General features: G+C 34.4%; 2 protein-coding genes across 4 annotated transcripts in view; one reads left to right on the top strand and one right to left on the bottom strand.

The window, feature by feature from the left end:
• The window catches only part of VPS13A (vacuolar protein sorting 13 homolog A), a 261903-nt gene that overhangs the window by 102959 nt on the left and 136143 nt on the right, over positions 1-22801 (top strand). For all 3 annotated transcript variants that reach the window (XM_057725285.1, XM_057725287.1, XM_057725286.1), the window contains 7 exons: positions 9411-9490; positions 10476-10541; positions 10722-10875; positions 11547-11663; positions 11741-11844; positions 20607-20774; positions 22102-22406. In XM_057725285.1, coding sequence (XP_057581268.1) covers positions 9411-9490; positions 10476-10541; positions 10722-10875; positions 11547-11663; positions 11741-11844; positions 20607-20774; positions 22102-22406 — 994 coding nt within the window. The remainder of the gene's footprint in view (positions 1-9410; positions 9491-10475; positions 10542-10721; positions 10876-11546; positions 11664-11740; positions 11845-20606; positions 20775-22101; positions 22407-22801) is intronic.
• Positions 5788-8115, bottom strand: LOC130846822 (soluble lamin-associated protein of 75 kDa-like). Its single transcript, XM_057725288.1, is given in 4 exon segments — positions 5788-5835; positions 6016-6530; positions 6533-7493; positions 7882-8115. Coding segments are annotated over 4 exon segments (1758 nt in total).

Below are 22801 nucleotides of genomic sequence, written 5' to 3'. Positions count from 1 at the left end.
TTCTATAGTTAACTTGGTTCAGCTTGGTGTTGTGCATTCTAAGGGTTTTGGACAAATATATAATGACATGTATCCAATATTACAGGGTCATACACAGTAGTTTCACTGCCCTGACAGCCCTCTGTGATCCACCTATTCATTCTTTCTTGTCCTCCCCTAATCCCTGGCAACCACTCATCTTTTTACTTTGTCCATAGTTTTGCCTTCTCCAGAATGTCATATAATTGGAATTATATAGTGTCTAGCCTTTCCAGATTGGCTTCTTTCAGTTACTAATATGTATTTAAATTATCTCTGTGTCTTTTCATGACTTGATAATTTGTTTCTTCTTAGCACTGAATAATAATACATACCACAGTTTATCCATTCAAGTACCAAAGGGTGTGTTGGTTGCTTCCAAGTTTTGCCAATTCTGAGTATAGGTGCAGTAAAAATACATATGCAGGTTTTTGTTTGGACATACGTTTTCAGTTTCTTTCAATAATTACGAAGGAGCACAACAGTTGCGTCTAATAGTAAGTGTATGTTTCGTTTTTAAAGAAGCTCTCAAACATTCTCCAAAGTGGCTGTACCGTTTAGCATTCTCATCAGTAATGAAGAGTTCCTGTTGCTGCACATCCTCACCTAGTGTTTGGTGTCAATGGCCTGGATTTTGAGCATTCTAATAAGGTGTATAGTGCATCTTGTTGTTTTAATTTCATTTCCTTGATGATAAGATGTAGAGTATCTTTTCATATGTTTATTTGCCATCCGTGTATCTTTTTTTTTAAATGGATGAGATTAATTTTAATAGTGTATTTGATTTAGCCCACGTATATCTTCTTTGGTGAGGTCTCTGTTAAAGTCTTTGGCCTGTTTTTTAAATTGTTTTCTTGTTGAGTTTAAAGAATTCTTTGTATATTTTGGATAACAGTCCTTTGTTATATGTGTCTTCTGCAAATATTTTCTTCCAGTCTGTGGTGTGTCTTTTCATTTTCTTATAGTCTTTTGAAGAGACGAATTTTTATTTTTAATGAAGTCCAGTTTATCAATTCTTTCTTTCCTTGATCATGCCTTTGATGTTATATCTAAAAAGTCATTGCCAATCCAAGGATGTCTAGATATTCTCCCATATTATCTTATTGAAATTTTATACTTTTTTATTTTACATGTAGGTGTGTGGTCCATTTTGAGTTGATTTTTGTGAGAGGTGTTTTTTTTGCGTGTGGATATCCATTTAGTCCACCGACATTTGTTGAAAAGACTATCTTTCTCCATTGTATTGCTTTTGCTCTTTAGTCCAAGATCAATTGAGTATATTTAGGGAAGTCTGTTTCTGGATTCTCTGTTGTGTTTCATTGATTTGTTTTGTCTATTCTTTTGCCAATACCACAGTGCCTTGATTATTGTAGCTTTATAGCAAGTTCTAAAGTCAGGTAGTGTCAGTCCTTCAACTTTGTTCTTCTCCTTTAATATAGATTTTCCTCAACTTTTGATGGTATTATGTCACAATAAACCATTGTAAGTTGAAAATTTTCTAAGTTGAAATGCATTTAATTCCTGTGATCTACTGAGCATCATAGCTTAGCCTAGCATACTATAAACATCCTCTGAACACTTATATTAGCCTACAGTTGAGCAATATCATCTAATACAAAGCCTGTTTTATGATGAAGCAATGAATATCTCATAATTTATTGAACACTGTACTGAAAGTGAAAAACAGAATGGCTGTAAGGGTACAGTGGTTGTAAGTTTATCTGATTTTTCTGTTTGTTTTTTAACCTTCATGATATGAACCATCTTAAGTTGGTGACCATCTGTGTTGTCTTAGGTATTCTGGGTCTTTTGCCTCTCCTTATGAAGTTCAGAATCAATTTGTCAGTATCCGTGACTTGGTTCCTGGAATTTTGATTGGTATTGCATTGAATTTATATATCGGGTTGGAAGTAATGGACATCTTGGCACTATTGAGTCTTCCTATCCATGGATTATCCCTCCATTTATTTGGATTCTTGATTTCACTCATTAGTTTTATGGTTTTCCTCATATAGGTCTTGTGCATATTTTATTAGATTTTTCACCTAAGAATTACATTTTTGGGGTGCTAATATAAATAAAAATTGTGTTTTTAATTTCAAATTCCACTTTGTCCATTGTAGGAAAGCAGTTGACTTGTATCCTGCAACCTTATTATAATGGCTTATTGGAGTTTTTTTGTTGTTGATTCTTTTAGATTTTGTACATATGTGATCATGTAATCTGTGAACAGTTTTATGTCTTCCGTCTCAGTCTGTATACCTTTTATTTCTTTTTTTGTACTACTGTATTTGGTAAAACTTAACAGTACAGTATGAAAATGGGTGGTAAGAGGGGATGGACATCCTTACCTTGCTCCTTAGCGTGAAAGCTTTGAGTTTCTCACCATTATGATGTTAGCTGTAGGTTGTTTCAAGATACTCTTTATCAAGTTGAGGAAGTTCTCTTTTATTCCTAGTTTACTGAGAGCTTTTATCATGAGTGGTTGTTGGATATTGTCAAATGCTTTTTCTGCATCAACTTATGTGATCATGTTGTTTTTCTTCTTTAGCCTGCAGATGTGGTGGATTATCAGGTGATTTTCAAGCATTGAACCAGCCTGTCATCTTGGGATAAATCCTACTTGGTCATAATGCATAACTTTTTCCACATTCTTGGATTTAATTTGCTACTGTTTTGTTGAAGATTTTTGCATCTTTGTTAATGAAAATTCCTGTCCTGTAGAGTTCTCTTCTTCCCTTCCTCCTTCCCCCTCCTCCTTTTATTTTTTTAGGTCTCTGTGTTTGTGTGTGTGATTTTGATATTAGGGTAATTCCAGCTTCATAGAATGAGTTAGAAAGTATTTCCTCTGTTTCAATACTCTGAAAGAGATTGTACAGAAATGATATAATATCTTCCTTAAATGTTTGTTAGCATTCACTAGTGAACCCATCTGGGCCTGGTGCCTTCTGTTTTGGAAGGGTATTAATTATTGACTTAATTTCTTCTGTAGGTGTTCAGGTTATTTATTTATCCTTGTGTGAATTTGGCAGAGTATGTCCTTCAAGGAATTGTTCCATTTTATTAGGTTATCAAATTGATGAGCAGAGTTGTTCATAGTATTTCTTAATTCTTTTAATGTTCATGATACCTATAGTGATGTACTCTGTCATTTCTGATATTAGTAATTTGTGTTCTCTTTTTTCCTAAGTTAGCCTGGTTAGGTGTATAACTTTATATTGATTTTTTTCAGAGAACTACTTTTGGTTTCTTTCATTTTCTTTAATGATTTCCTGTTTTCAATTTCATTCATTTCTGATCTAATTTTTATTATTTCTTTTCTTTTGCTTGCTTTGGATTTGTTCTCTTCTTTCTCTAGTTTCCTAAGATGTAGAAGCATAGACTATTGGTTTTAAATCTTCTTTTCTAATATATGCATTCAATGCTGTGTTTCCCTCTAAATGCAGCTTTCACTATAGCCTACAAATTTTGATTAGATGTGTTTTGATTTTCATTTAGTTCCAGCTGTTTTTTTATTCCTTCAAGATTTCTTCTTTGACTCATGTATTACTTAGAAGCGTGTTGCTTATTCTCCAAATATTTTGGAATTTTCTAAGTATTGTTCTGTTACTGATTTCTATTTTAATTCTGTTGTGGTCTGAAGGCAGACATTGTATGATTTCTATTTTTTAAAATTTGTTGAAGTGTGTTCTGTGGCTCAGAATGTGTTTGATCTTGGTGAATATTCCATGTGAGCTTAAGAAGAATGAATATTCTGCTCTTGTTGGATGTTACATCCAGTTATTTGATGGTGTTACTGAGCTCAACTATGTCCTTACTGATTTTTTGTCTGCTGGATCTGTCCATTTCTGATAGAGGGGTGTGAAATGTTCTAATGTGGTAGTGGGTTCATCTATTTCTCTTTGCAGTTTTATCATTTTTTACTTTCTAATTTTAGATAAGTACACCTTCAGGATTGTTGTGTTCTAATGGAGAATTGACCCCTTTATCATTACATAATGCCTTTCTTTATCCCTAAAAACTTTTGCTTGCTCTGAAGTCGGCTCTGTCTGAAAATTAATATAGCTCTCTGCTTTCTTATTAGTGTTAGTGTAATAACTTTTTCAACATCTACTTACTTTCAGTATATATGTACTTTTACATTTAAAGTGGATTTCTTGTAGACAGAATATACTCGGGTCTTGTTTTTTTGATCATGTTGGCAATTGTTGCCTTTTAATTGGTGCATTTAGACCATTGATATTCAAAGTGATTATTCATAGAGTTGGCTAAAAAAATCTTTTTTCTAACTTAAAGTTAGTGAGGCTTTACTTTTATTTTTGAGACCACATAAATGTGTTCCATCTGTGTGTGTATAAAAGTACTTTACTCTTGGCTGTCCTGGAATTGATGTTCGTTTTTCTTTTTTAATTTTTAAAAAATTCTTTTTTGAGTGTACTGCACACCTTGCAGTTCCCTGACCAGGGACTGAACCTGGGCCCTGGCAGTGAAAGCACCGAATCCTAACCACTGGACTGCCAGGGAATTCCCCCCCCCCCCTTTTTTTTTTTTTAGTTGCAGTAAGTGGGGGCTACTCTTTGTTGTGGTGTGCGGGCTCCTCATTGTTGCTGTGGCTTCTCTTGTTGTGGAGCACGGGCTCTAGGCACGTGGGCTTCAGTAGTTGCAGCACATGGGCTCAGTAGTTGTGGCTCATGGGCTCTAAAGCGCAGGCTCAGTAGTTGTGACGCACAGGCTTAGTTGCTCCATGGCATGTGGGATCTTCCTGGAACAGGGATTGAACCCATGTCCCCTGCATTGGCAGGCGGATTCTCAACCACTGTGCCACCTAGGAAGCCCTCCCCATGTTCTTTTGATGGTTGACTTTTTTTTTCCCTAATGATAAGTTGTTATTTAAGTTTTAAATGGAAGCTGTCTTGTGAAATCTTTTGAACTCATTTAGGAATTTTTTTCCCCCAGTGAATTGAGATACTGAAAATAAGGGAGTTAGAGAACTAAAGTAAAAATGAACTATCTGTGGGAATAACAAAGGTAAAGGATATGCTTATATACATCTCAAGGGTTTGAGAAGGTCATCTTCTCTGGGAACTCATTCTCAGACAAAAGATGTCAGTTAACTGGTATAATGGAAACTTCCCCTTTTTTATGAGCCCTGAATTAAATGTGATCTTTGTATTTTGGGAAGCAGATTAAGTATTGTAGCCTGAAAACTTAGTCGTTAGATATGATTTATATGTTTTAGTTCCATACTCTACACTTGTTCTGCAGCCCTTGAGAACGTGCATGTGGTGAATTGTGTTATGATGATCTCTTCCTGAAAAAGTGAAAGATATAGAGTTCTGCTTTATTATGTTTTTACATCAAGAAAGTTTGCTCTGGCATTTGGAAAGACAAGCAAACCAACTTGATAGTGTTCTCCACTAATCCAGAAGTATTATAGCAGTTGTTTATATATATATATATATTTTTTTTGAATATTAATGGTCAGATATCCCCAACTGCTAAAGAAAATATAATATGATCTGGCTTCCCAAAATCAAAACATGGTTAATAAAAATAAAAAAAGTGTATTTACACAAAATAGCCTGAAAAAGTAAAAAGAATGGTGAATCCTAGGTCCTTCAGGGGAGGGGAAAAGCGGCATCATAAATAAGTTCAAATTGAAAATTTCGAATTTTTGTCCTGTGCCCATGCTATTTGTTAATTGCCACATTTTAAAAACAACAATTATGTTACAAAGAAGAGGATTTATCATCCTCATTTCTTCCTCATTCAGGTCAGCTTGGCTTTCTTCTTCGCAGGTCTTTTGTGCCCTTTGGCCTTTCTTCTTTTTTTTTTATTTTATTTATTTTTTATTTTTTTATTCTTTTTATTTTTATTTATTTATTATTTTTTTGGGGGGGTACACCAAGTTCAATCATCTGTTTTTATACACATATCCCCGTATTCCCTCCCTTCCTTGACTCCCCCCCCCCCCAAGGCCTTTCTCCCCCCCAAGGCCTTTCTTCTTAAATTCCGCCTGTCAACCACAGGCACTTCCACTTCTATCTCCTCTGAGCTGCTATCCACAGTCTTCTCTGTTGATTGAGTCAACTGATCTAGTTGTTCAGAAGATGCTTCAGACTGCTCCTCTGACTGGTTCTTCTGTCCTGCATTCTGTGAAAACGGCACATCTTCAAGTTCAGCCTCTATCAAAGAGCTCTGAGGAAGAGCTGTAGGTGTTTCTTGGGGCTTGCCTACCCCCTCCTCACCCTGGTCTTCCAGTGAGGCAGTAGTGTTGGGTGATACATTTTCAGGAATCGATTCTTCAGAAAATTCAGCTATCACAGAGTTTGGAAAACCACCATCAGACTGTTCTTCATTTGGGATAGTAGCCACACTGTCTGAACTCCCAAAATGTGTTTTCTTCCTTGAAACTAGAGGCAGCTTCTCTTCGGTGTGCCTCTTGTCATCAGAGGGGCCTTCATCTAGCAACATTTCTGAGTCAGTTACATGTGAAGTCTTATCGTGCACAAAGCCTCAGGAGATTTTGAAGATTCTACCACCAGTGGAACAAGATTCGTAGAGTCTTCAGTGGAATTAAAAGACTGCAATTTTAATTCTTCATCTAAAACTTCACTAGTAGAGCCCTCCTCTTCTGTTTTAAGTGAAGTCTTAAGAGTATCATCCAGTATCTCACCATTCATAAGCTCTAATTCAGATTCCTTTTCACCTTGCTTTGCCAGGCCTGGCTGGGTTTCTGGTGCTGGTCGAACATCTTTATCACTACTTTCATCCTCAAATTTGATGATACTCTGTTCGGGTTCTTCTTCCAAGAATTCTTCTGAGCTCTCTGATGTCCTTGCAGTGGACTCCAATTTGTTCACTGAAGCTGTAGGTGAAGTCTGGGGAGTCTTTTCATCTTCCCCTTGAGAACTACTAAATTCAGAATCCTGAAACCGCTTTCCAGTCTTTGGCCACTTTAGATGACTATTTCGAGTACGAGTGGAAACAGGTGTTTTATCATGACCTTCAGAAGTGCTTGCAAAGGCATCTTTTAGAGAATTAATAGTTAGCTGCATCTCACTAGACTGATTGTCTTCAGCTCCTGCTTCATATTCTGGAACAGATGCAAGACCATTTTCTCCAGACATAGGTCTTTTATCTTCATTTTGAGAAACTGCTGTAATTTTAAGTGTTTCTCTTTGTAATGCTGTGGTGATTGGTATTCTCTGGTACCAGTGTCCAGCACCTTCAACTTCCCAAAGCAGTTCATGGTCTCCTGGGTATTTTTCAAAGTACTGGTTGCAAGCTATATACATGAGTGAAGTCAGTGGATACCGCAAGCCAAGTGCATCTTCGGTAAAGAAATCAACGAAATCCTCCAGCGTATGAAGCCCAAAGTCTTTGCCTTGATATTTCTTTCTTACAAACATTGTATCAAGAACTGGCAGTTGGTAGCTTTGGGTAAGAAAGGAGGCACATATACTTCCTGTAGGCTTAACTGAATAAAACCCAGTGGACTTGCTAGGTGGCGCAGTGGTTAAGAATCTGCCTGCCAATGTAGGGGACACAGGTTTGATCCCTGCTTCAGGAACATTCCACATGCCACGGAGCAACTAAGCCCGTGTGCCAAAAAAAAAAAGAAAACAACTCAATGGCCTCTCCTTTCTTCCACAGAATCTTAGCATAATCAGTACTGTTATGACACAGGAATAGGATCTCATTTCTCTCCATTTCCTGCTTTCTATAAATAATTCGATTCAGAACATACAGAACCACTCTCTCCCCAAGAGTTCTCACCTGCTTAAGCCCCTCTCTAGAAGGGACAGATGTTTTCACAATATCATCAGTAGCCCACCACTGATCAGCAAGATAAAATGCCACAGCTGTGAGTGAGTCCTCAGGTGCTAAAAGAGCAAGAACTTTCTGGGTCTGATCTCCACCATAGAGAGGTACAAAGCCTACGTTTGATAGGCTAATAGGAATTGTAATATTGAGAAGAGAAAAACATTCAGGATTTTCGGGGTCCCCACACCTTAGATCTGACATGTAATCTTAAGCAGAATTTTCCAGCTCCTTATGACTGCAGTTATCCAGCATATCCACAGGGAATGCCATCCTCTCGGACGCTCCGCCGGAGCCCGGGAAAGGAGGCGGAGCCGCGGGAGTGAATGGAGCCGGCGGTGGCTCGCTGGCGACCCCCGGCCCGGGCCGGGGATGTGCAGCTCGCGGCTGCCGGGGTGGGCCAGTTGCTAATATATGTTTTTTATAATTTTTTGTTTTCCCTAGAGCAGAGGATAAGAAAACCCTTGCACACATAATACAGGATATACAATTATCAGTGCACCTATTTGTGTAGATATATTTGCTTCTCTTTTCTTAGAAAGAGTAGGAAGAAGTGAATAGCACAATTTCTTACATAAAGTAAACAATAAGTAAATAGTTGTTCAGTGAATGAATAAATGTGTGGGAAAAGTGGCGACATTCTTAAGGATTGAAATGTGATTAACATCTACAGTAAGAAGGCTAGCTTAAGTGCTAATAAGCTTTTAAATCTGGAGGATTCTGTGGAAATATGTTGCATTTTTTTCCTCAAGGGTAGTATAATTGGTTTGTAGTCCTTTCTTCCAGTATCTAGTTATTGATTTCGAACAGTCATGATTTGCTGTTGATAGTTATAAAAACTTCACGCAAAATATTCTTCTACAGCAGTTTCCTCACTTATTTTCTTAGATTTTGAGTAGAAGCAACAGTACAACTAGTAAAGACTGATAATATGGTAATAGAGTTTATTTTAGTCTAAACTAATACAGAGAACAACATAGTTGCTCATCAAATACCTGATGTTTTTTCTCAGCAATTAGGTTTTTAGAGATTCTGACAGTTTTCTTTCTAGCTATTTCTGTGACTCAGGAATAGACTCTCTTCACGTCCTTTCATTGTTCCTAATAAGCATTCTGTTTTTAATTTAACTGATTGCTACTTTTCCTTACTTCACTTCCTATCTAGGTTTAGGAGGGTGAGAAGCTTCAGCATTGTGGCATAAGAGAAGGGAATTGTGAGATGAAATTACATTTTTAGAGTTTAAAATAAAGGGGGAAGCGGGGGGAGGGGGTTTGGCGTCGGATGAATTGGAAGATTAGGATTGTCATATATACATTACTAATAAGGAAAAAAATATCAAATTGTATGCTTTAAATATATGCAGTTTATTGTATGTCGGTTGTATCTCAATAAAAGTTCTTAAAGAAAATAAAATAAATGGGGAAGAACCTGATTTGAGTAATACAGAAATCAGGGCTCAGAATTGATGCAGGAAATCCTTCTTTTCCAATTTTATAATTGTTAATGTTGCCTGCATTTATTTTCCATTAGTTTTTCTATGAAAGAATAATTTTAGAAATTATCTTTAGATGAAAACAAGAAACCAGTTTATTTGATTACAACACTGGATAACACAATGGAAGATCTATTATCACTGGAATATGTGAAGGTAAGTAGTTTGATTCATATGCTTGCTATGATAAGGATACTGCTGAAATATTAAAATCAAGTTTTATAAGTTTAGCAGTATTCAGTTTAATCTTCATTCTGATGTGATCGCTATAACTCCTAAAACTTTTAAGATTTTTTTGTTTTGTTGTCCTCTGTTAGATATTTGGAATTTGTCAACTTCATATAGCAAGGTAATAAGCAGCCCATATTCTAAGTAGAAATGACCTCAGTTTGGCTGTTTCCCCCCATCAGGATATCAACAAACTTTTCAATCTTGATGGAATTTATTGTTGTATAGAATACAAGATGAGGCATTTACTTGATTTCTCACCATTGTCTGAAGTTACCTAATTTTCCTGCTATCAGTGACTCCATTCCTTTCCTATTGATTTATGATAACTATTTCTTTATTTAGTTTTTATGTGTACTGTGGTCTACATATGATTTAGCCCTTGTTTTCTTTGACCTGTTTTTATGTAAGTGCCACATTATTTTAATAATTACAGTACTTTATTGTAAGAATAATGCGAATGAGAATTTTATCACTTTTAAGACCATTTTTTACTATTATTGATGTAGATATTTTAGTATTTTGTTGTTTATGAATTTAACAGCTTTTATATTATAAAAATGTTCCAAATCTGAAGCTAACAGAGAGCATTTGATACCTGGTAGACTGTTCTGTCAAGATTTTGTTTTAACATGCAGGAAGATTTGGGAAGGACCATACAGAGTTGTTGATAACTAAATAATTGTCCTCTACATGTGATAATATCTGAATTTCCACTCTTGATAATAAGCAAGATAGTATGTAACATTTACTGAATACTTACCAAGTTTCTTTTGTTCTGGTGAAGCAGTTAAGTAATTATATAGATATAACTATATAAATTATATAAATGTGTATTAGGACCATTGTGTAATTATATATACATATGTCTTCCTATGATAATCTAACAAGATTTGATTTTCACTTTGTATAGGCTGAAAAGAATTTACCTATAACAATGTTGAAGAGCACCTATAATAATGTTGTGCAACTGATTAAGGTATAAGTGAATAATAATTTATATTTAAATTCGATATCGTATTTCTATGAAAATTATTTTGTAACTAAAACTGTAAGATCCTTGAGGATAAAAATTGAATATTATGAATAGTTACCACAAAGAATACAGAGCAGGCAAACAAATATTTGTTGTATTACTAAAATCAGCTTTGTTCTTTAGGTGAATTTTTCCTCTTTGGATATTCATTTACATACTGAAGCACTTCTGAATACAATAAATTATTTTAATAATATCCTTCCATATTTGGAGGAAAAACCAGCCCCAGTGCATGTTGCGGAGACTGAAGACAAAGGAGAGTTTATTAAAAAAATACGTATGTTTCTTTAAAATTCAACCTCAGATTTTTACTAAGTAGATCAATTTTTACCAAGTGGCTCTTGCTTTATTATTAACTTATAATATTGGCTTCTGAATTCTATTGTGTAGATTAATATTTAGAAAGAGTCATTATATACCAGATTAATTTTAAAAAATAATAGTAAAGTGATTATTGCTGAAAAAAGTGGCTATTATCTTATTCATTTTAGTTGAAGATTATACAGTAGAAGTGTTTAGTGTAATTAAATTTCATGCATTTAATATTATTTTAGATTAGAAAAATAGAGCTAACAACGTTTGAATAATGTGAGAGTATAGTTTTGAATCAGAGTGTCAAAAATTAAGCAGTCAAGAGCTGGAAGTTTGATAATGACAAGTATCTCCTTGTAGTCATTAAATCCCAACTTCTTAGTTTCAAATGTTATTCTCATCTAGGAACTGTTTTTGTTTTGTCTCTTTGCTTGCATTTGTTTGTCTTTGTTTTCATGGATTTGATTTTTTTTTAGAATTCCTAATTTAGTAGGTAATACATTGTTTGTTTTCAATTTGCAAATCAAGTTTTCCTCTAGTATTATCATTATTGTTGTGATATTTCAGTTACTTTATAAGTGTAGTAAGGTAACTAAAGTTTTGCTTATGTTTTACAATATGACTTTCTTTTTGCAGCTTTAAAACTATCCAAGAATGAAGATACTATTACCTTGCAGATTTTAGCAGAATTATCATGTTTACAGATCTTTATTCAAGATCAGAAACGTAACATTTCAGAAATTAAGATTGAAGGTAATAAGATTTGAGAAAAAGTAAATTCAGAACTATTAAATGAAGGAAAAGGAATTAAGTGATTCTTTTCCCCTTAGGGCTTGATTCTGAGATAATTATGAGGCCATCAGTGACTGAAATAAATGCGAAGCTAAGGAATATAATTGTTTTGGATTCTGATATAACAGCTGTATACAAAAAGGTATGAATTTGTTTCCGTTAATTAACATTATTAAATATAATAGTCCTTTAAGATTGGTCAGAGGTATAAATTAAACAGTCGTCGGATTTTAGCAGTGTGTCTTATTAGGTCTGTGGATTTTTAAGTTAGGCATAATTGGGTTCTCTTTTAGCCCTGCTCCTCAGTTGTTGTGTGGTCTAATCTTAGAATCTGTTTATTTGTAAAGTGAGGATTAAGTATCTCATAAATGAAATTAGTACAAGTAATAGGGCTGGAACTTAGTTGTGGGGGAGTAGCAAATGCATTATTTACTTTCTTTTTGCTGTTTTGAAATACTGTGAACCTTGTAATGCATTTCAGATTTCAGAGCAGAGGACACGACTCAGATTGAATAAATAAGATTTTTGAAAAGTTTATTTTCATGGGTACTTACTAACAGCATTATAATGTTAAGAGAGTCCTTTGCACTAGGTGGCTAGTCATTGAAGGATAGGTCCTTTGTTACTGGGAGCAAGAGATTAAGGTTCTTGGACTAGATACTGTCGTGGAATTGGACAGGTAATTTTTGAACAGTGAAATATCTGGGTGAGGTGGTATATTTAAAGGAGTGAAGAGAATATCAAATAGTAGGATTAGAAAAGGCTGAGGTACTTGTTGAGTCAGGAGGTCAAAGTTTGGAATGTGACAGGAAGAAAGGAAGTAGATGTGTAGGCTTATTGGCAAATAATACTGATGAGATACAGTGATAACTTGATTTTTATGTTAAATAAAAATTCTTAATCTGTATTGTTTTCTTATAACGGTTTGTTAGCATGAGGTAACAAGAGTCCCCAAAACATCAAAGGTGCATGGCTCATAGGAGTAAAGAACAAGATATTTTTCAGAAGCCATGGTTTGATTTGCTTCCATTGCTTTTATTTGAAAAATTATAGCATTAGAGCATTTAGGATGTAGATTGTCCATCTTATTTGTCCTATTTAGAAAATAAAGCTAACATAAATAAATGAATCTACTAAAAGTCATACAAGTAGTTGGTAATGGAACTGATATTGTAACCCGAAACATTTACTTTTTTCTCTGTAATTTTATTCTTAATGCATCTTTAAGGTTAAAAATCCAACTTAAAAAAAGCTACAAAATGAAGTTTCTCACTTGTGTCTTCTTGTCCCACCCCATTTTCCTTTGCATATATCTTGATTTTGATTCCAGTGTATGCGATTTTTAAACAAACTACCTTTATAACTCTCCACATGTCAAGGAACCAAAGAGACATAAGCTTTTGGCCCTGGATCAGAGCTTTGTAATTACTGTTCCATGACACACTATTGTGCCCTGAGTGGGTTTTAAGTTAAATAATATATTAAGCCCCTCAGCTTTCTGGGCAGCTGGGTAAAGGACTAGAGTTCTCAGATTATTTGACTTTGTTCTGAAGCAGCATTTATTTATACCAGATACTATTATTTATGTGTGCCATAACCTGAAAAGGATTCTAGCTGACCTGACATTCTCATGAAGAAAAAATCACTGTAAATTAGTATATCTTCTTTATAGAAAAGTGCTTTAAAAGTGAATGTTTAAAAAATTATCCATTTATTAAGCTTGTTAATTCTTGGTGGTAGGTACACCAGTATTTCTGTTTTATACTTTTCTGTCTTTAGTATCAGGCTAATATTGGCTTCATAAAATGAATTTGGAAATGTTTTCTCCTCTATTTTCTGAAAGATTTATGTAGAATTGATATATATTATGTCTTGCTTAAGTGTTTGATGGAATTCACCAGTGAAGCTGTCTGGCTTTGAGGTTTTCTTTGGGGAAAAAATTTTAATTACTATCCCATTTCTTTACTTGATGTAAGTCTAATCAGATTTTCTTGTTCTTCTTGAGTGAGTTTTGGTAATGTGAGTCTTTTGCACATACGTGGGTTTGTTTCTCTTATTCTTTAATTTTTATTAAAAATTGAGATGATGCAAACTATTATATAAATTGTGTATCCTTGCTTTTTTTCTTCCTTATTCTCCATTGTAGTTTTTAACCTTGCATGTTTGCCCAGTTTTGTGGTATTTGGAAACATATGTTTTATTTTGAAATATATCATATACATAAAAGCAAGTAATGTAATTTAAAGAACAAAAGTAAAACAAATACCTTTATACCCAACGCTCAATCCAAGTAATAGAACATACCCCAGAAGTCACCAATATGTCCTAATTTGACTTTATTGTACAGTCTCCATGCAGAGTTAACTGTTTTTTTGTATTTTTAATATGTTACCAACTATGTATGAATCCTTACATAACACATTTTCATCTTGCATTCCCCTTTTTAAAGGGTATCATATATTAGATATTTTTTTAGCCTTGCATCTTATCATTCATTATATTTTTGAGGTGTATCCATGTTGTTGTTTGTAGGTATAGTTCATTCATTTTTTTTTTACTTTGTAGTATTCCATTGTATGAAAGTACCACTGGTTATTTATTCATTGTTCTATTGATGGATGTTTGGTTTCTACTTCTTTGTTTTTATGAGTATTGCCTCTGTAACTAGCCTTGTATTGATATATGTCTCCTGATACATTCTTGGATATCTCATGAAAGCATTTCCAGAGAATCTATTTCTCGTGGCACATGTACTCACAGGAGCACTGGAAGAGATATCTGGTATTTCATTTCAATGCCAGTGCTTGGAATTGTCAGATATTAATTTTTTTGAAGATCTGGAGTATATAATATGGTGTTTTCAGTTTGTATTTGTCTTACCGCTAATGAAGTTGCACATCTTTTCATGTATTTATAGACTGTTTATGCTTGCTCTTCTATGACATGCCTATTAGTTTAACCCAGGTGCCAGCAAACTTTTTCTGTTAATAGCCAGGTTATAAGTGTTTTAGGCTTTGTGGGCCATGCAGTTTTTTTGCATCTATTCAGCTCTGCTGTTGTATTGTGAAAGCAGTCATAGATAATGTGTAAGTAAGTGATTTGGCTGTGTCCCAATAAAATTTTATGGATAATAAAATGTAAATTTCATATAATTTGCATATATCACAAAATATTATTATTATTTAGATTTTTTTTAACTACTTAAAAGTATGAAAACCATTCTTACCTAATCCTGCTGTTTGTATTTTGCTGACACTTGGTTTAATTTATCAGTTTTAGGGGAAGGAATGTTTATTTTTTTTCCTTATTGATTTGTAGGAAATCATTTAATATTTTATACATTATTTCTTGCTTAGTTTATATGTTTCAAATAGTTACTCCCAGTTTGGTTATGATGTCTTTTGATGAACAAAAGTTATTAATTTTTAATGAAGTTGAATTTATCCTTTTTTTTTTTTTTTTGGTTTGAGAATTTCATGTCTTCTAAATCATTTCGTCCCCTGAATTCATAAACTTACTCCCCTGTGTGACTGTCTAAAAGTTATGAGTGTATAATTTTGCCTTTCACTGTTAGGTCTTTCATCCTACTTGGAATTGATTTTTTTATATGATTGAAGCTGGGGTCCAATTTCAGTTTTTTCACACTGGGCTGTTTTTTCCTAGTATCATTTACCTAAATAACTATCCTTTTCTTAACTTGTGTGCAGTACTGTATCTATTAAATATTAAGTGTAGATATGTGAATAGATTTGTTTCTGAGCTCTTTTTTCTGTTCCTTTGGTTTACATGTCCTTGAATCAGTCCCGAACATACCTATAGCCCTTTTCTGGTGCTGGATACTGCTCTAAATGCTTTATAAATATTAAGTTATTTAATCTTCACAAATGTCATTGAGATCAGAATTTCTTTTCCAGTATTATGGATAAAGAAACTAAAGCACGTAAAGGTTAACTTCTTGAGGTCACATATCTAATAGAGCTTCAGCTAACATCCTGGATGTAAACATCAGGCATTCAGGCTGTGTACTTTATGCTCTTAACAACTATTTTATACTGTCTCTCAATTCCAAACTGAATTATTGAGCTTAATTCTTAAGCTTTATAATTCGTCGTCCTTCTTGTTTGTTTTCTTCAGTAATGTCTTGGCTGTTCCTGGACTTCCATGTTTACATACAAATTTTAGAATCTTTCAAGGTCTACCAAAAAAAAAATCCCATTGGTACTTTGCCTTTAAAAAACAAGCAATTGTTTCTAAATGTTATCGGCCATCCAGTGAGTACCCATATTTCCTTGACTGTCTCATAATTTTTTTCTTTTAGTTTGTTTAGATCAGGATCCAAAGGAGGCCCACACAGTGTATTTTGATTAATATGCCTGTCTGTTTTAATCTATAAGTTTCTATCTCTTTCTCTCCCTTGCCGTTTGTTGCTATCCTGTTTGTTTTGTAGAATTTTCCACAGCCTGGCTTTTGCTGATTGTGTTCTCATGACATTTAACATGTTCCTCTATTCCCTGTATTTCCTGTAATTTGATAGTTACATCTCATTCAGTGAGATTTAGGGGGTTTTTTTGTTTTTGCAGGGGTTGGGGAGGGCAAGAATACTTCATAGTTGGTGGTGTGTATCTTCAGAGGATGCACAGTGTCTAGAGCTGTCTTTCTTTTTGTAAGGTTAAAAACCATTATATCATTAAATGGTTGCAAAATTATAATATTCTGTTTCAAACATTTCTTCTTTATTAAGTGGGAGTTTTCACCAGTCTTTATGCTGACATCTCCAAAATTTTGGCTACTTAAAAGTTTATTCCCCAGTGGGTTCCATAGGCAGGGCTCATAGTCATAAGAACAGTACTCCATGAGTGTTTATGTGTTGCATTACATTTATATTTGCAGAGTTCTTCGGCTGGATTTTGATTCTTTAGCTTGCATTTTCTTTTTTAGATTACCTTAAATATGTTATTCTGGGTCTTTTGGCCTAGTGTTCAGTCAAATTGGTGCTGATAATTCTGATGACAATTTCACTTTCTTTCTCCCAGAAGGACTTGGCAATTTTGCCTAGATATTTAGAGCTGATTGGATGCTTTGTGTGGGCAGGACTTTGGACAGGTGGACATCACGATAGATGGTCAGGCAGTAATGTAATGATTGTACGGCCTCAAAACTTGAGTACCTAAAACTTTCTTTTTCTTTCTCAGGCCAGTCATTTTCCTTTTAGGAGAGTACTGTAAGTATAGGCCTGACTGTCTAGATTCAGGTAGCTAGTAGGTTGAAGAATGTGGGGACCCTACATTTCAACTTACAGATTTTTACTTAAAATGTGCATTTTTCAGTATGGTGTTTTGTTAACCCCTATCTACACCTTGTGTCTCCTAGGCCATAATCTCTGTGCACTAAACACTGTCCTATGAAAGTTTCTTCACTTCTGTTGAGCTCAAGGGGGATAGTCATAGGTCACTCATGTGACTTATGGAATATAATCTGTTTTTTTATTGATTAATAGCATTAGGGATATTACAGTCTGTCTTTCAGTAATATTTTGTGGCTTTAGTATAGTGTATCTTAATAATGCTATACTGTCTGTTCCTACTTCTTGCCTTTCACAGTATTATTGTAATATGTTTTACTTTTGTGTATGCTGAAAGTCCATAATATATACCTACTGATTTGGGTTTGGTCAGTTTTCTTTAGAGCAGATAATTTTTTACAAGAGATATATTTGCCTTCATTCTAACCATTTTTGGAACTCATTTCTTCATGTAGCTTCAAAATTCTGGTTATTTTTATTTCTACCTGAAGAACTTAATCATTTGTTATATTGCAAGTCTGCAGCTTTCAAATTATCTCATCGTTTGGCAGGGAGGAGGCATCAGAACTGGGGGGGAAAATCTTTCATTTCACCTTCATTTTCTGAGTGATATTTTTGCTAGGTATACATAATTTCTCATCTTTATCTGACTGCCTTCAGAATTTGTGTATGGTATGTCTAGGGGTATGTAAGTATATTTTCATATTTGTTGTGTTTGAAGTTATATGAGCTTTTTGGATCTGTTTCTCAATATTTTTAATATATTTTCAAATAGTTCTTCTACTTCTCTCTCCCTCCCTTCCTTGCCTCCTCTTCCCCTTCTACCTCCTGCCTATTCTTCTTCCACTTGGGTTCCAAAAATCCTTATTAGATTCCTGTTAGATATTGTCCCATAACCTTTGGATCCTCTGTTCAGCTCTTTTCCCTTCTCATTATGTTTCATTTGTATAGTTTCTGTTGACCTATTTTTAAGTTCACTGATTTTGTCCTTGGCTCCATTGAATATACTAATAAATCCATTGCAAGTATTCTTCATCTGTTACCATGTTTTTTTGATCTTTAATATTTCCCTCTGAGTCCTTTTTTCTGTTTTCCATTTCTCTGCTCGTACTCTTCAGTCTGTTCATTCATGTTTTCCACATTTTCCGCTTCTAGCACTTACCTTACTAATCATAATAATTCAAAATCCACTGGCTGAAAGTTCCAGCATCTGTGTTATATAGGCAAGTCTCGTTGTGTTGATTGCTTTGTCATTTGTTGTTTATTTTTTTCTTGCTTTTTGTGTTGTTTCATAAGTAATGATTGACTGTCAGACATCATATATAGGATTGTTGCAGAAATCGGTCTGTCGAGAAACCAAGCACCACACTCGGGGAGTTGGAGAACTCAGGTTTATTAAGCCGGCGGCACCAGACAAGCTAACGCTCCAAAGTTCTGGGCCCCGAGCTGAGGGTGAGCTTTACTTTTATAGTGCACATGTTTGCAGAGCATGGAAGTTTCCAAACAGAAACTTACAAGAGCAGGTGCAGAACATTCCATTTTTTAGTAAAACATCTTAAAGTTACATTGAATTGTTAGGTCATCCTGTTTTTCTGGTTTTCTCCGTGTAGCAAGCATATTTCATAAAAGCAAAACAAGCATGGAGTTGTTTTTAGCTGAGTGTAAGTTTCTAACTTTTCTCTTCAGGATAATAGAGAACGGAAGTGAATAGTATTTATGTCGGAAAGTGAGTGTGCCTCCTTTTTCTGCTAGCCTATTAACATGGAGGATTGAGAGTTAATTGAGAGTTAATGGAGAGCTGAACTGGGTTTGAGTTTTCTCATTTAATGTGATTCCCTTCAGTATACCACTGCTTCACATTCCTTCAGCTGTATCTTGTGCTTAGGATGGGGGATTTGTTGGAGTGCTGCTTCATGCTCTGCTTTTGACTTTCCCTCTACTCTTGTACCTCAGAAAGTTCTCTTTCCATACTCTTGGCTCTTTCCTTGATGTTTAGAGTCTACTGCTGCTTTTTCTCAGTACTTGACATCTTGATGGTATTTGGGGGTGGGGGTGGAGTGGGAAGATGTTTTAGGTAGGTTTGTCATTTGTCCTAGTTCAGGTTCAGTCCTAGGCAGGCTCATTTCTCTTTGGTGGCCCCTGAATGGGAGAGTATCCTTTCCTGCTTCAGTAGAAAGTACCCTATGATCTGGTGCCAAGAGGGTTTCTTTCCCCAAGTGTAGAGGGAGTTTTATCTTTGCCTCTGGGGTATAGTATCTTCATCTGTGCTCTGAGGGCAACAAGGTTACTGCCTTTCCCCTGGTTTCTTAAGGCATCTGTTCTAAGTGGATAACCCTGATGGTACTTTGGGCCTTTTCTAGAATGGAGGCTTCTCCTCTCTTTGAGAGTTGTACTAAGGAAAGCTTCCCCTGGTATTCTACTCTAGTCCCAGTCTCTCAGGAGCTCCCAGCAGAAAGCACACAATGAAGTGCTTGCAACTAAGTGTGAGCTCCTCTTGTGTCTGTGAGTCCCAGGAATTCCATACATCACATTATTAGTTCATAGTCAACCTTTACCATTTTATCCAAGTTCTTCTTACCTAGCTTGTATGGTATCTGACATCTCTTTTCTCCTGCCCCTTACCACAGGTGAGCTAATGCTTAAGGTTTTGTCTCTCCTGAAGGTACCTTTTTTTCTTTAGATTTTAGGCTGCTTTGTTGACTTGTGACCTCAAATTTCTAATGGTTTTAAGAAAAGTTACGATTTTGTAGTTTATCTGTTTCTGTTTTTCTTGTTCTTAAGGTTTGGAATGACCTTCTCTCCAGCATTCTACATCCTAGGCAGAAGCAGAATTCCTGTAGACTTCTGTTTAGTCTCATCTTACACCTCAACCTTCAGACCACTGTCTTTGATTCCTGAAGTTTTTTTGTTCCATGGTTGGAATTCATTTACTTTTAGATGCTTCTTCAGCCATCTGCCTTGCTTCTAGCATTTAGGAGGGTCAAGAAAGCTATGAACTAAGTTATGAATACTCTGTTTATCTTTCAGAATATTTTTGACATTTCACATCTGCTAATATCTCTACCATTTTTAACTGGTATTGCAGAGCTTGAGATATTATACTGCTATAGGTAATTCTTGTTTGGCAACTGAGATGACTCTTGACAAACTAATAAGGAACAGAAGTATAGTGATAGGAGACTTCTTTGAAGGATCTGGAAAATCTATTCACATACCTCAAATCAAGAAAATAGATTATATTAAGTTTTGACAGTGACTGAAAAATACATTTATATTGCAGTTCTCAGCACACAGGTATATACACTAAATCCAAATGTGTTTTCTGATAGTTTTTTCTTTTTTTTTTTTCCATTAAAAAAACATCTTGTGCCAGACCTATTAAATTGATTTCATGGCCCATAAAGGGAGTTGCCACTATGGATTTGAAAAAACTTGCATTGTAGATTCTAATACAGTTAGAATTGTTGTCTTATTTGTACTTGGCTTAACTACTTAGAAGATTTTCCAAATATGTGTGTATATTTTATTTGTGTTTGCTTTATTTTTGTACTGAAGACATATTTCAAAAGTGGATTTTGACGACTGAATTTTCTCTCGTTAAGGCTGTTTATATTACTGGAAAAGAAGTTTTCAGCTTCAAAATGGTTTCTTATGGGGGTGCAACTGCTGGTTCTGCATACACAGATATGAATGTGGTTGACATGCAAGTTAATTTAACTGTTGGTTGCATTGAAGTAGTTCTTGTCACAAAATTTCTGTATTCTATATTGGTAAGTATGTAAATCAATGTTTTATTCTTTCTTTCTTACTAGTTGGACAGTGTTTGCTGTGCATCAAGCATAAATGAAGAATTCCTTGTTTGATTTTTTTTTCCTGATTTTTTAAGATATTATGGGTACAATTTTTTGTTACTGAAATGTATAGTGTACTGTTTATATAACATCATTTTCACATGGGAATGTTCTAGTTAATTGAAATATGTATTTTATAAACATATTAAATATATGTGTATTATATATTGTATATATGTTATGCATATTAATTGACTATTTTATACATGATTGGTTTAAGTATTTTACCTGACTTCTAACTAAGTGCTATACATATACAATTGAAGTTTGGTTTGGTTTCAGGAAATCTTTAAGAAAATTATATTTTCTATTGCATTCTAGTTCTGTGAATATTTGGGGCTTTGAGGGATTTAGATTTAATCCCTCTATGACACTTCCCTGAGATATTTAAGTTCTATTTCTGCCTTTCATAGTTTTTTTTTCCCTGTGTTTTTCCTTTGCTGTCAGCTGATATTTTTTCTTGTGTTATACCTGTCTCTGTGACTTCACTATTCATTCTTTTAACTAAATTGTGGTATATAAACTAAATAATCAGTTGATTCTAAATAAATAATGTTGCTGTTTCTGTGATAACCGAGGTTATCATGCAGTTTTTTCCTGTGGCCATAACATTTTTTTGTACATAAAAAGTAAAAATGGAAAAGTATTTCTTGTTTAATTTTTTCTAATATCTTTTTATAACTCAGAAGCATTATATCACTGAGCCCTGTTGTGATAGCTTTATACTCAAAAATTATTGAAAATAAATTTTTTTAAACATGAAAATTAAGTATAATTCTAGGTATATTTTATATCATTTAGTATTTTTTCCACAATTCAGCAATTAGAAAACTTTAGAGCTCTCGACAGACATATTTTTACTACTGTTTTATCTTACAAACATAAATAAGATTTCTGTCCATTGAGGTTGTATAGGGAAATACAGTGTGATTGTTTAGCCATTAGGGAAGATGAGATAAAAAAGGAAATAGATATCAGTGAAACATTGTAATATCCACATGTTGCTTTGGTCCACGGACTAGATTTTTGTTGTTTTACTATGTTTCTGTATCTGTATCTTTGTGTTTCTCAACCTTTATTGTGGAAAATTAAGGTTTAATACATACAGTCAGAATTTGAATAAATAATACTTAGTTGTACCAAGAGAAAATTTTTCTTATGGAGGTACAATCAGAAATACCAAGATACATTTAATAATTTTATTCATTAATGGTACCTTGAAAATATAATTCTGTTTTCTTTATAGGCTTTTATAGATAATTTTCAAGCAGGTAAACAAGCCTTGGCTGAGGCAACTGTTCAGGCAGCAGAAATGGCTGCTACTGGTGTAAAAGAACTGGCACAAAGGAGTTCTAGAATGGCATTGGATGTTAACATCAAAGCCCCAGTTGTGGTTATCCCACAGTCTCCAGTTTCTGAAAATGTTTTTGTTGCTGATTTTGGACTGATTACAATGAAAAATACATTCCATGTGATAACAGAAGGTCAGACCAACCCCCCACCCATTATTGATTTGATAACGATAAAGCTGAGTGAAATGCGACTATACAGGTAAGATTTTCACAAAATATATTTACGTAGAATGCAGTCTTTTTCTAATTTTTTACATTAAAGGCTTTGATATCCTTAGGGTTCTGTTTAGAGTGGAATTTAATTTTATATAACTTAATTTTGTGATTTTCTCTTCCCCAGGTATTTTTTTGCTAGATCAATTATAGTCTAGTTTTTTTTTTAAACCTAGACAGTATTAGAAAATTCTTCATTAGGTAATTAGGAATGCTGTAAAATTTGTTATCTGAGGAAGCATATTTGTACTTATTTGCAGTTCTTTATAAGCTTATGGAAGAAATGGGAGAATTTCTAATATTTATTCACTCTGCAAATACAGCATTACCCAAAGTACTCTATCAGCTTTGTGCTAGGGATCTGATACACTAAAACACACA

This window comes from Hippopotamus amphibius, chromosome 2, assembly GCF_030028045.1.
Source record: "Hippopotamus amphibius kiboko isolate mHipAmp2 chromosome 2, mHipAmp2.hap2, whole genome shotgun sequence".
Classification (NCBI taxonomy): domain Eukaryota; kingdom Metazoa; phylum Chordata; class Mammalia; order Artiodactyla; family Hippopotamidae; genus Hippopotamus; species Hippopotamus amphibius.
This window is presented reverse-complemented; position numbering and strand designations above follow the sequence as displayed.